The 13332-nt window shown below is 36.5% G+C and overlaps 1 protein-coding gene across 1 annotated transcript; it reads right to left on the bottom strand.

Annotated features, from left to right (window-relative positions):
* Nucleotides 1–837: 837 nt before the first annotated feature.
* LOC110022679 (external alternative NAD(P)H-ubiquinone oxidoreductase B3, mitochondrial-like) lies at nt 838–12813 on the bottom strand. The gene is made up of 9 exons (XM_020721749.1): nt 12365–12813; nt 11141–11405; nt 2988–3194; nt 2593–2843; nt 2202–2418; nt 1980–2084; nt 1617–1889; nt 1295–1536; nt 838–1160 (listed from the first exon to the last, which is right to left on the bottom strand). Exons 1-9 carry the CDS (start codon nt 12448–12450, stop codon nt 1073–1075), a joined length of 1734 nt encoding a protein of 577 aa, XP_020577408.1. The 5' UTR covers nt 12451–12813; the 3' UTR covers nt 838–1072.
* Nucleotides 12814–13332: the final 519 nt, after the last annotated feature.

The raw sequence follows: 13332 nt of genomic DNA, 5'->3' as shown, positions 1-13332 counted from the left end.
GATCCTCTTATATATATATATATAATAGGGTAGAACTTTGCTTCAAGAAATCGAAAGCCGCCGCTATTTGCTCCTGATGATTTAGGCACATTGTCGAACCTCGTTAAATCCCTATGTTCTTTTGTTTCTTCATATTCTTGTGATTATTAGCGTGATTTCTCAACAATTAGTCTATAAGCCCCGACCAGACCTTAAGGATAAACAAATGAACACCAAACTGAAACTAAGCGCAGTCAAAAGTAAATGAATCCAAATTAAAATGAGCAAATTCAAATTTCAGTCAAATTACCTCACCTATAAGTCTTAATCCAAATTAAAACGAGCAAACTATTTTTACTGAATGTATTATTATGTTTAAAGATTATTATCTACTAATATTTAAGTTTAATTACATAAAAAACTATTATACATTTAAAGTTTTGAAAATACTTTTTTTTCGTGAAAAGTGACTCGAAAGATAATATTCATGATTTGAACCCATAATTCGTCAAAATAAATTGTAGTCATCAAAACCCCAACAAAGACGTTAAAATATGAATAAAAAGCATTCAAAAATATATTTAAAACTTTTTTTAAGCTTCTCTAATGTTTATGTTGTTGCTTAATTATTTATTAGGGAAATGCTTTTATAAAATAAAACACGATTAAAGCTATCCAAAACAAAATGAACTCGGACAAGGGTATCAATGATGCTCTTCGTTCTAAACCAAGCCACACAGAACAAAATAAAAAAAAGTCATTAAATTTAAAACTTTCATAATCAAATTTAAGATTATTTGGACAAATAATGTACTTGTAAAAATGGTGCTAGATTTGTAAATAACAATGTTTGGTTGCTATGTATGTAATTGCCCCTAAATAAAATAAAAATAAAAATAAAAATACAATGTTTTTGATATTTATGAATGTTTCAAGAGGTGCCATGTTTCAGTGGCACATTTTTATTACAACCGATTGGTCAAAAAAGTTCATATAACTTGCTGCCATAAAAAATGAATTAGAATTTTAAAGAAAAGTGTTGCCACCGCAAAAATGGTGAAGAATTCAATGGAATGTGGGCTTGCGAAGCTTTCTAGATGCAACTGGAATCCCTCCCAAAAATGAATCTTCTCATCCAGTCAGACACTACCAGGAACCTCGTGCGCCAACTTACTTGCTTGCTACACAGATTAAGCATAAGTTTTAGACCAAATTGAAGGTCAAGAGCTACTGACAACCGAAAAAAAAAAAAAAAAGAGCAAGATGAGTTATATTATATGATGTTTGGAATGTCCTTGTGTGCTAAAAGAAGTACCTTGCATACACAGAGTACCAGAGCCATTGACTGCTGTGGCCTATGGATATCCAATCGCCGGGAAGCTGTGCAGCCGTCTGCTCTCCGCCTAACGGAGCAAATTGTCCCAGATGCCTATACCTGAAGGGCTTGAAACGATGGCGACCTTCTCCTCGAATACGAATAGGGCCTTCTGATTCCTCTTCACTAATCATCATTTTGTTGAAGCACCTAGCAAGATACTCTCCTTCCTGTGCTGCAACCTGGAAAGCAACAATATATATAATGAAAAAGGAAAGATATAATAGAATTGATGGGATTGTTTGAATTGCAAGCTTTGAACCTGGGCTGTGGCAGGGAGTGCTTTGACCTGCGAGTCCACTTGAGAAAGAGCCTTTTTGAAACCTTCTATGTCGAGTTCGACAGATTCTTTTACAACATCACCTTCAGACTCTTTCAGCAGATCTGACATATCCTTCATTTGTTTCGTTTTCAAATACAGCGCTACCTGAGGATACCTTTCAATAACGTCTTCTAAAACATCTTTGATTTCTTTAACGGTTAAAGTGCCAGAATTATCTTTGTCCGCCACCTTAAAAATTGCTGAGATATCTTCCTGAAATGATATTGGCATAACATAATAAGCACTACAACTGCATTTAGTAGAGATCAAAATGATGACTTTAGTTGAAGTCCAGAAGCATACCATAACTTTTCTTTGGACTATTGTGGCACAATCACCAAGCGCATATATATTCTCACATCCAAGGACTCTCAGCCATTCATCAGTTGCTAAGACACGTCTATTACCCTGCAAACCAAAAGAAAGTGGTGATAAAAAGACTTGCCCTCCATCGAGGAATGGCCATAAAATAAATTCCAAAAACAATGTGGAAATGAGTTCAGAGGATGGCCCCAATAGAATTACCTGATCAATTTGCTTCATCAAGTCCAAAATTATAGGGCGAGTACCAATGCCAGTAGACCAAACAGCCATTCCATATGGTACATTAACCTCTCCGATGGAAGAGTTTGTCATTGTAATGGCCTCACCTGACACTTTAACAACTTTAAAGTTTGTTTTTACATCGATGCCGTCCCTGCCAAACTTTTCCTCAGCAAATTGAGTGATCCTCTTGTCAAACCTACTCAAGGAAACACAATGAGAAGCAGAATCTGGAAACCCTCTTTGACTATAAGTAAAATAATTCAAAAGACCGAGTAATTGATACAAGTTCTATCTTCTCCCCTGATAAAATGATTGAGGGTTGCATGAAAAAACATAAATATATCAAAAATAAATAAATGCATTCACTTACATGGTCAAGATATGTTCCCCTGCTTCAATCAATGATATCTTCACCAATTCGAGAGCATTAGGGTATAACTTGGACAAATCTTCTTTGACAAAATCATGAAGCTCTGCAGCAAATTCAACACCAGTTGGACCACCTCCAATTACCACAAAATGAAGATTCTTCTTCCTTTCTTCTTCATCCAGGTTTGGCAGGCTTGCTTTCTCAAAGCAATTCATCACGCTTCTACGGATTTTTTGAGCATCTTCAACTTCCTGCCAAAGCTTTCATTTTAAAGTCAAATTCTACAACAAGAGGTAATTAACTTTCAGCTAATAATACAATATTTGTTCAGGAACACACAGGCATGTCATAGCATTAACTTTCACCTATTTCTTGCAGCTAGAGAAGGAACGTACCTTTAAAAAATGACAGTGGTCAGAGACACCAGGAGTGTTGAATGTATTAGACCTAGCTCCAAGGCCAATCACCAAATAGTCATAATCTAGCTCAAATTCACCGTTGCCATCCAAGTTTGTTCCAACGTTAGATCTACACAGCACTTTCTTGTTTGTAGGATCAATCTTATAGCATTCAGCCTCAAAAAAATTGACAGGTCCGGTTTTCTGGACAATCATAAAATAATGAAATTACAATTCTCAATCAAGAATTGTTTCCAAATATAACACTGGGAGAAAATAGAAGTGATGAAATATCGTGAGAAATAAAAACTGGGTAAGTAGCATTGTTTTTTAATGAAGATTGCAAGAATTGCAACCACATATGTGGAGACAACCAATTTCTTAATGATCCATAATATTGTGCAATATCACTTCTACAGAGGGAAAAAAGGGTAAAGATAACTAACATCATTTCTATAAATATATTATTGCCCACCTCCTCTTCATATGACACTATCTCTAGTATATAACAGTCAACAGGAAATAAATCTGTTGACACAATGTTACTTTTTGGGTGCAAGAAGCATTGCTCTTTTTTATTCTTTCTTGAGTAATATGCTGTGCCCCCCAAGAAAATTCAAACTTAAAGTATGATTTCTTAGTACTTGTGTTGAAACCTCATGTAGCCTGATTAAAGTGAGTGAGCCATATATATATATCAATTATTTATCATATATATATATACATACCGCTTGATCAAAGAAATTAAAAGTCATATACAATTGATTTCCCCACAACAATCTTTAAATATAACATGACCTGACATAGATTCAACCATCCAATTTACAACACCGCTAACATCAATCTTAGAGCAGCCATTATATGCTTGACTGTTCGATTCAAATTATCTATAACACTAATCTCTAGGCAAGAAAAATATGGCCCAACACAGACCTCAAAGCATATATAAGTCGGTGCTTCACCCTCTAATCATCTAGATGACTAAAATACACTCAATTGAGGGGCGTTTTGGTCTAACGTTAATCTCAAATATAACATAGTTTGTATACCGACCGTAAGCTTTATAATAGTATTAAAATATCCTTCATTCAAATGCTTATAAACACCCAAGGCAATAAGGCAAGGAACTCGCTAAGAGAACCTACTCCTCCATTTCTAAGGAAACTCTTATTGAATTAGTTTTAGCTTACTCCTTCAATATTGCTTACTAATTTGATTGTCAAAAGACCTTCCCGAGGACAAAATCTCAAGATTGGTACACTGTATTTTTACTATAGTTGTTTGTATGCTACAATACACAATATTAGACTCGAGATAATCGTTCCACCAAAACTTTAATAAAACAAAGTAAAATTTTGGGCTCAACAATTTCAAGTCATCTGTAAGAAGTCATCGATATCACTTAACTGACATAATTTATACTAATTTATGTGCATCTCCAAGCATAACTCTATCTCTCTTTATTAAGAACCCATAAAAAATTACCATCTTTGCTTCAACCACCCAAGATTTCAACTATCATTGACTTCAATGAACTCTTCAATGCTTCATTAAGTACTAGGGAGCAACTATAGGCTCATCACTCAAGAAAGAAATCTCATCAAAGTCTTTGCATTTAATGTTGTAATGTGGTAAGTAATACTCACATCCCTCAAAGTACTTCAACCGACACTTCCAAAGTAAAGTCGAGAGTGGTACGGCCTCAACCTATTCAATTACCAACCTCCAAAGGACATGGAGGCCAAAATTCATTGTCTGCATTCACCGCTCAAGTTCGAAGTCCACTCCTCAATTGTAGTTGTCGTCTATGCTCAATAGGGATTATCACCTGCAACTCTTTATATAGCTTCTATGACTGCTATTTAGATGACATTTTTCATACCCCTTTAGTCTTTACAAGCTTCAATGCATGCTTCATTGTCAATATCATCTTCTAGACAACATTATGTTCCTCCATAACCAATGGTTTTGTTTCCCGCTCTTTAAATGGCTTATTATCTATTCTTCAAATGACTTTGATTCTTAACTAGCTTTTATGCTTTCAAACTTTATGGAGCTTCATCACGAACTTCTCCATCGGTTATATTGCTTACACATTATGCAACGCCATTGGTTATTAATGACAAAAATAAAGAGAAAATAGGTATTAAGAGAAAGAGAGAAAGAGAGAGAGAGATCCGAAAGAGGACATAAGGAAGCGTTGTCAAAATTCCATCGAAAGTGCAAATTAAAAGAAATATCTTTTATTATCCGTTACAAAACATAAAATTAATAGCAATCAAATCACCCTCAAATTGCAAATAATATGTGATTTACCATGTTATGATAACATTCAAATAAGTACTTATTATTTTCATAACTTTTACGAAAGAATAAAAAATATGAGTGAGAAATTAATATTTCCCTACATAATAGCTCTTGATTAATTGATCAGGAATATCAAGAATTGAACTCAGCGATCTACGTATAATGAGGTCAGAATATGGCCAAATTAACTCCCATAGAACTCAGGCACAACAAAATTGATATAGACACGAAAGCAAATCTCATCAACGCTAATGTCTAACTTTTTACATAAGTCTGATAATTCAGTTTAAATTTTTATTAACATTAATCTCAAAGCAATCAATATAGATTTACTTGTCTAATACAAATCTCTAAAAACACTAAATTCAAGGCATATGGCCTCAATGGATCCACCCACCATCACGAAGGGCATGATGTGGGATGAGATGCTCTAGCGTATAACTCAAATATGACAACTTAATTCCTTATACTTTGATTGACTAGAAGAAAAAGTTACACTAAATCAATATTTTAATCTAGCACTAAAAAAAGTAAACAAAACAATTATAATAAACATATTAAATACAACAACATCAACTCATCTCTTACTTCCAGATATGTGAGCGATGATCAAATGAGCTCCAAAATTTAAAACAACTACACTAATATGGTTGCCTACATATCCCCTCTCCCAAAGGGATCAAAGTTTGCACAGTCTTTCAAAATGCTCGACTGGGCAATCAGTCCTGTACTCGGATATTCACAAAACTCCTGCAAAAGGTCAATGTGCTTGGTACGAGCACGAGCACGATGAACTGCATTTGTGACCAAGAATATTGCACTCTGATTGTCACAAAATACCTTCAGAGGCTCCTGATCAACTCCCAAGTCATCCAATAGGCCCTGCATCCAAATTGCTTCCTTCCTCGCCTCCGTGACTACCATGTACTCAACCATTGTAGTATACAAAACAACAGTTAACTAAAGAACTGACCTTCAACTGACTTGACCTCCTGCCAATGTGAACAAATAACCCGTCGTAGGTCTTACCTATCCATATTACCTGCATAGTTTGAGATAGTGTAGCCTACAAATAAATCTGCACTGGATGATTACCTCTCAAACACCATGTCAACATCAACTGTACCCTTCAGATACCTCAGAATACTTTTCACAGTCTACCAATGTCTCCTTCATGGATTCTGCATGAACCTGCTCACAACACTAACTGTTTGTGCAATGTTTAATCTAGTATAAACCATGACATACATCAGACTGCGCACTGTACTGCATAAGAAATTGGTCGCATATGTTTCCTTTCCTCATCATCTTAGGACACTGATATGAATTCAACTGATTGTGAGATGCAATGTGTAAACTCACCGCCTTGCTCGAGTCATCAAAATCAAATTTCTTCAGCACCTTTCAAACTTAAGCTCATTGCGAAAGCTAAACCTTTTCAACTGACTTCTCCCTGAAAATCTCCATGCCAAGAATTCTGCGAGCTTCACCCAACTCCTTCATTTCAAAATATATGGACAGTTGATTTTACATAATGTCAACCTCAATATAACTAGCTGATACAATCAACATATCGACAATATTAGAAGCAAGTAATGAACTCACTGTTGGTTAACTTCTTAAAATATGCACAATGATCATACTGAGTCTTCGTGTAATCCTGTCCCCTCATGAACTGATCAAATCTTTTATACCGCTATCACTGTCGAGTCCTCTCATGACCTGATCAAATCTTTTATACCGCTATCACTGTCGAGTTGATTGCTTCAACTCATATAAAAACTTTTTAGTTTGCAAGCCAATTCTTTTGAAGCTCCATATCCAGGCGACGACAACATGTAGATCTCCTATTGTAATTGTCAGTGTAGGAATGTCGTCTTCACATTGAGTTGTTCCAAGTTCATATCGTACCGTGCTACAAGTGCTAAGAGAGCACAGATTGAGGGATGCTTAATAATAGAGAAAACACTTTGTCATAATCACTCCTTATTGTGCAAAGCCTTTTTCCACTAATCTTGCCTTGTACCGCACATCAGCTCCATGAGATCCTTCTTCTTTGCGTACATTGATTTGCACCCGATGATTTTCCTTCCCAGAGGAAGCTTCACTAATCTTTAAGTACCATTCTTTCGAAAAGACTCAATCTCTTCATCTATTGTCGCTCTCCAAAGTTCACAATCTGGGCACTCACTGCTTCTTTGTTGACAAGGAATTTATGTCTATGTGACTGAAAGTGTAATTGTAATATGATCCCTCAACCAAGTTGGTTTTTTAATATCCTAACGCCTAGTTTTGTTCCCAGCAATAGATTCCTAAGCAGGAATTTTACCTCAACATTTTCTTCCACCTACTCTTGAGCTTTATCAACAAATACCTCATGAGCTGCAATTAAATCAGATAATTAAGTTGAAGTGGACGAACTCTGTGGAACAAATGAAGTTGTTTCAAACTCCAACATCTGCTGCATATCTATGGTTCAACTCTCCACTTGCTTTGAGTCCTGATTTTTCAACTACCTTGCCTTGTCGGATGTAATATCCATGCTAATGATAATTTTCCTTTCTGAATGATCATATAGCTTGAAGCCCTTGACTCCACCCCTAAAGCCAAAAAGAACGTCTTTTTTGCTCGGGGTTCAAGTTTATTATTTTGCACATGATTTTAAGCCGGACATTCGAATACTCTTATGTGCTCATAATCTCAAGCAAGATGCTCTGACTACATCTCCTTTGTGGTCTTCTTCCCAATAGCTGTAGAAGGCAGACGGTTCACCAAATGACAGACATATTCTAATGTCTCAGCATAGATTCTATCCAACATAGCATTGAATAACATACATCGAACTTTTTCCACCAAATTTCGATTCATCCTCTCTATAACTACATTTTGTTGTGGTGTCTCTCAAATAGTGAAGTGGTGCACTATCCCAGCTCTCTATCACTCTTACAAGAACACATTTGAAGTGTATTCACCCCCACTGTCTGATCTAATACACCAGATTTTTTTACCAGTCTGAATCTCAATTTACTTCTTCTAAGTTATGAAAATCTCCAACATTTCACTTTTGCGCTTCATGGTGTATACCCAAACATAACTGGAGCAATCATAAAAAAAGAGACAAAGTCTCTCTGCCCGCTGAATGATGTTGTCTTCGTTGAGCCCCAAACACCTATATTAGCATTCCCTAAAATATCTTTATATAGTGGATGATAATCTCAAAAGAAAACCATCTTCTTGTCAAATACACAACGTTTACAAAAATATAACGTGCAGGTGCTTGCTCATTTGATCAATTATTTCATCATCAAAGTTTGAAGTGAAGCCTCTCTAGCATGAGCTAGTTGTATATGCCACAACATAGTGACATCAGAAGAATTATTAACAATAGTAGTCATTCCAATCACTGTACTTCCCTGAAGATAGTAAATATTGTGATGAACTTCCTTTAAAAAAGATTATTGCTCCACGATATATCCTTATAACTCATGCCTCACAACTATCTTGTAGCCCTCTAAAGCTCCAACTGACAGCAAATTTTTTTTGATATCTGGAACATGTTTAACATAGTTAACTCATTCACAGTATCATCATGCATCCTGATAAAGATACTCCCAACACCAATACAACAAACTTGATTATTGCCCATAGACACTACACCATTATCTAGCTCCTATTACATACAAAATCATCCTCAATGAGAACAAATGTGATAGGTAGCACCTGTTTCTAGAATCGTACACGAATCATCTGTAAACAAACTGTGAAAAACTGCTAATAATGATACATCTGAATTCGCCTCTTCACACCTTTCCACAATGAAATTGGTTTTTACCTCAGATGCAACTTCATTTCCCTTTTCTTTCATCTTCGTAAATCTTTCTTCCAATAACTAGTTTCTATATAGAAAAAACATTGATTTTTTTTAAGATTGCGTCCACGAGACCTGCCCTGCTTCTGAGAAATGTCTTCGCTGTCACCTTTCTTTGCCCAATTCTTCTGCTTCTCAGATCTGCCACGTTGCAATGTTAGTGCCTCAACTGATTTCATCTTTACGGACTCCTTATCCCTTCAACAGAAATCGTAAATCAACAATGTCGTAATCACTTTATTAAATTCAAGGCCTTCTTCTCATTAATGAATGCCATAGTGATGTTTTCGTACTTATTCGAAAGCGAATTCAGCATGATGAGCGCATTTTCTTCATCTCCAATCTCCTCATCCAAATTCAACAAATATACTAATAGCTTTGTGAAGTCATTTAAGTGCTCATCAATAGGTAACCCTCGTCTCATCTGAAATGTATAAAATCGATGCTTCATATGGAGACGATTCTTCACACTTTTTGTGAGATTTGTTCTCCAGCATCCTCCACAATTTCTCTGCAGAAGTCTCTATTATCACCCCAAACTTGATTTTTTGCGTCAAGTAATTTCGGATTAAGCTATAAGTACTATGATTCATCTTCAACCAATCTCTCTCTGACATTTCTTCAAGACATTCCTAAATATCTACGATTTCCTCTAAATTCAGAGAACACAACGCATCCATCACCTTGCATCGTCACATGTCAAAGTTTTCTTTGTCATCAAATTTTGTCACAACGATTTTGACGGGATACATGACCACCTGATGAATCTACTTTTCCACTGTCATAGTGAACGTTGAAGAACCTGACACCGTGCTGTGATTCATTGTTTTTACAGTTGGAAACTCTTTAAAAATACTTCAAATAGAAAACCTTTTGACCATTGAGAAAATACTATTCTCGAAAAAGACGCGTGTTTGAAGAGTAAAGGTATTAAGGGAATATATTCCCTCAAGTCTTTGGATCAAAGATTCCGAGTCGAAAATTTTTTTTCCCAAGTACAGATGGATTCAACACTTCGAATACTCGAGTAGAAGAGACTATTGCGCAGAGGCGTTGGGAAGTGTTTTGCTACACTACTGCTCCTTTTGTTGTTTCTGTAGTAAAAGAATTTTTTTGCAATTCTTCATGGGATCAACCAATGCATGATTTACGTGCGAGACAGGTTTGTGCAGTTCACTCCTTCAAGAATAAAAGAGATGTTTATGATTGAAAATGATATTCTTTTTAATATATTATTCTTTTTAATAATATTTTCGCCCTTGCTATTGCACCGCCTGAAGCCACGCGACCCAGCACCCGCCTGAAAAGCTGCTCCATCGTCGCCTAACCTCAACTTAATAGGTTAGGCCCCATAACAAAGCCTGTCGGATGGGCTTGAACCGCGCCTCTACTTGACTGTGTTTGACCTCGTTAGAGCCGCCAGAAACTGCGAATCTACTGACAAAACATGTCGGCTCACCTGCTGACAATAACTCCGGCAGCACATGCCGGTTTTGTTGTCGTCGGTGTCGAACCACGCTCCAATCACGGACCCAAAATTTTGATGTCAATTGTTATGCGAAAGCATAAAAATTCAACAACAATCAATACAAAAGATTTACGCTATTTGGCGTTAAGTCGATTTGCCTACGTCCTCAAGGAGGGAGATTTCATAAGCACCGGATGAGAAAGAAAAAAAAACGGTTTGGGGTTACAACTCAACGCTTCTCACCATAACTCTCTCATAAGTACTAAATTTCCTTTTATAGAGGAGGCTTAGAACACATAAAGACATAAACAAAAAAGAAAAAGTAAACAAATCAATTATAAAAAACCCATTAAATACAATAGTTTTACCACATATTTCATAAATTCCTTCTTCAAGCATCTGTTTTGAAAACAAGTTCCACAATCATCTTCTTTTTCTAGGTTGCTAACCATGATATCTATTTTAACTGGAAAAAAAAACCCAACAATTTTGATGATATATTTATACCTTTTTGATGATATTGCGAATAGGCTCGACGATGCTACGAGGCTCGACGGTTCCACATGTAACACTTGGCAGCAAAGGAGTGAATGCAAAGTAGTTCCGAGGCGAAACAACCCTAACATCATACAAGGAAGTGTCCAAATTTTTTAAGAAACTTGTGCCAGCCCAGCCAGTTCCAAGAACAACCAATTTCTTCTTGGATCCTGCTCCAGCATATTCAGATCCAGGATCGGATCTCGCATCAGCATATGCAACTGCAGCCCCACCACTGAGAAACACAAAACCATCTATCAGACAAACGCAGTCTACAAGGAAACAACAAAACAAAGAGCAGACAGCAAAGTAATAGAACTTCCAATAACAGCAAAGTAGCTTAGCGAACAAAGATGATGTTGGTGGTATAAATTAATTACTTCGGATACACTTGGTGGAGCAGGATTCTGATTAATTATCATACAGTAATAAGTAATAACCTGTCCATTTAAATTTCTACTACTCTGCAATTAGCACGAATCATAAAGCAGCGTGAATCTAACGCCATAGCTAAGCAACCATGAGCCATCCCAGCCCAACCAAAACGTACACAAGGCCGAAAACTCGCACAAAGTTTTGCACCGTTACAAGAATAAAACAGCAAATAAAATAAGTATATGATACATAAATCAAATAGAAGCACTTTTGTCTTAGCCATCTATGAACTCAAAAGGCAAAAAAGTCCAACGTGAGCAGAGCCCAAATCACATCTTCCAGTCGCCCGTCCAAAGCAAGAACTGGACATACAATTAAGCAAACGCCATCATCCGATACGAGATAAAAAATTTTCCTTCCTGAATTTACCGAAATTAATACCGAACATATAAAACCAATAAGAGCAGCAGCAAGCGACGGATCGAAGGCTAAAACCTGGGATCCATGCGAGTCAGATTGTTTGGTTTTCAAGGAACTGAAACAGACCAAATGGAAAAAGACATATTTTTCACTTATTTGATTGTTCGAGGAAAAAAAAATAGACCTGAAATTTTGCTTTAAATTTGTTTAAAATCATACATAGATTGATAAATTGAAAAATGAATACAATCTAAAGTCATTCAAACTACAATTTTACTCGGCCATTTCTGTGAGTCTAACAAATTAAAGCATAGATATTTTCATTCCACTTCGCTCTTTTAAACCTTACAACGCTCCCGAATAAAGGAGAGGAAATGATCAGAAAGAGGAAGTATGAACCTGACGGCAACGAGAACGGCAAACTTGTAAAATCCAGGGAGGCGAATGACTCTCGCCGCCCGCTCTGAGAATGTTGTGAACCCCATCGAACGCTTTGAAGGTCAACAAACAACCTCACAAGGAAGAGAAATTATTTGAAAGATGAGAAGAAGAAGAAGAAGAGGAAGAGGAGATGAAATTGCCGACCGCTCTAAGAAGCAGGGTCTTTTTAAATTGAATTTGGACTGCGTGTGCCTAAAACATGCGTCGGACCCTTTCCCGAAAGTCTGGAAAAGACAAATCATAAATACATATTTAAGCAAGAAATAATATTTTGTTTTCTCTGACTTGTAGAAGAAGAAAAGAGCTTGCCGCTAGCGACGATGGAGGCACCGCCGTCAACAACCAAGCTGTCTTCGGGTCCCGGAGCCACTTTTCTGTTTGATAGAGTGGGTGACTGTTTGGGTGAGCCATGCGGTGATTTCAAGCTGCGTCCTCCAATTTTCGTGGAGTTTGAAAGTATGGCAAAGTGGGAACGTTGACCGATGGCACGAAGACTTCTTAGGTCACGAAGAAGTGGTTACGTGGTAGCAATTGAGATCAATTACACGGAAAAATATTACATCATGAGTCTTAAAATAGAGTTAGATTTGAAATCTACTAATATGCGGGGACGTGACTTCAAGGAAATACACATGTTTTTTGGTGATCCGATATGATAACACAGGAGAATATTCCTCTTGTGTTATTTCGCGTTATTCGGTTGTTATTATGGTGATATTAATGTGTTATTGTGTTATTGTGTTGCATTAGGAATATTCTCAGAACACGAAAACACAGAGGGAATATTCCATTGCGCTAAAACGATTTTTTTTTCTGTCACCTCCACGTGACGTTATTTCATTGGACTACGAACGTAGTTCTACGTTTAGGAGTTCTGATGTAATATTTTTCCAATTAACAAACATTGTCATTTTACCCATTTAAAA

The sequence above is a fragment of the Phalaenopsis equestris genome, unplaced genomic scaffold (genome assembly GCF_001263595.1).
Source record: "Phalaenopsis equestris unplaced genomic scaffold, ASM126359v1 Scaffold000202, whole genome shotgun sequence".
NCBI classification, from domain to species: domain Eukaryota; kingdom Viridiplantae; phylum Streptophyta; class Magnoliopsida; order Asparagales; family Orchidaceae; genus Phalaenopsis; species Phalaenopsis equestris.
The sequence above is the reverse complement of the archived record's forward strand: the minus strand, read 5'-3'. Positions and strand labels throughout refer to the sequence as shown.

What these genes read in the sequence shown, in the direction of transcription:
- LOC110022679 (XM_020721749.1), bottom strand. Translation starts at nt 12,450, where the DNA reads ATGGGGTTCACAACATTCTCAGAGCGGGCGGCGAGAGTCATTCGCCTC. An exon ending in GCCGTTCTCGTTGCCGTCAG is followed by an intron (nt 11,406 to 12,364) that starts GTTCATACTTCC and finishes TGTGTTTCTCAG; the next exon opens with TGGTGGGGCTGCAGTTGCAT. An exon ending in CACTCCCTGCCACAGCCCAG is followed by an intron (nt 1,537 to 1,616) that starts GTTCAAAGCTTG and finishes GTTGCTTTCCAG; the next exon opens with GTTGCAGCACAGGAAGGAGA.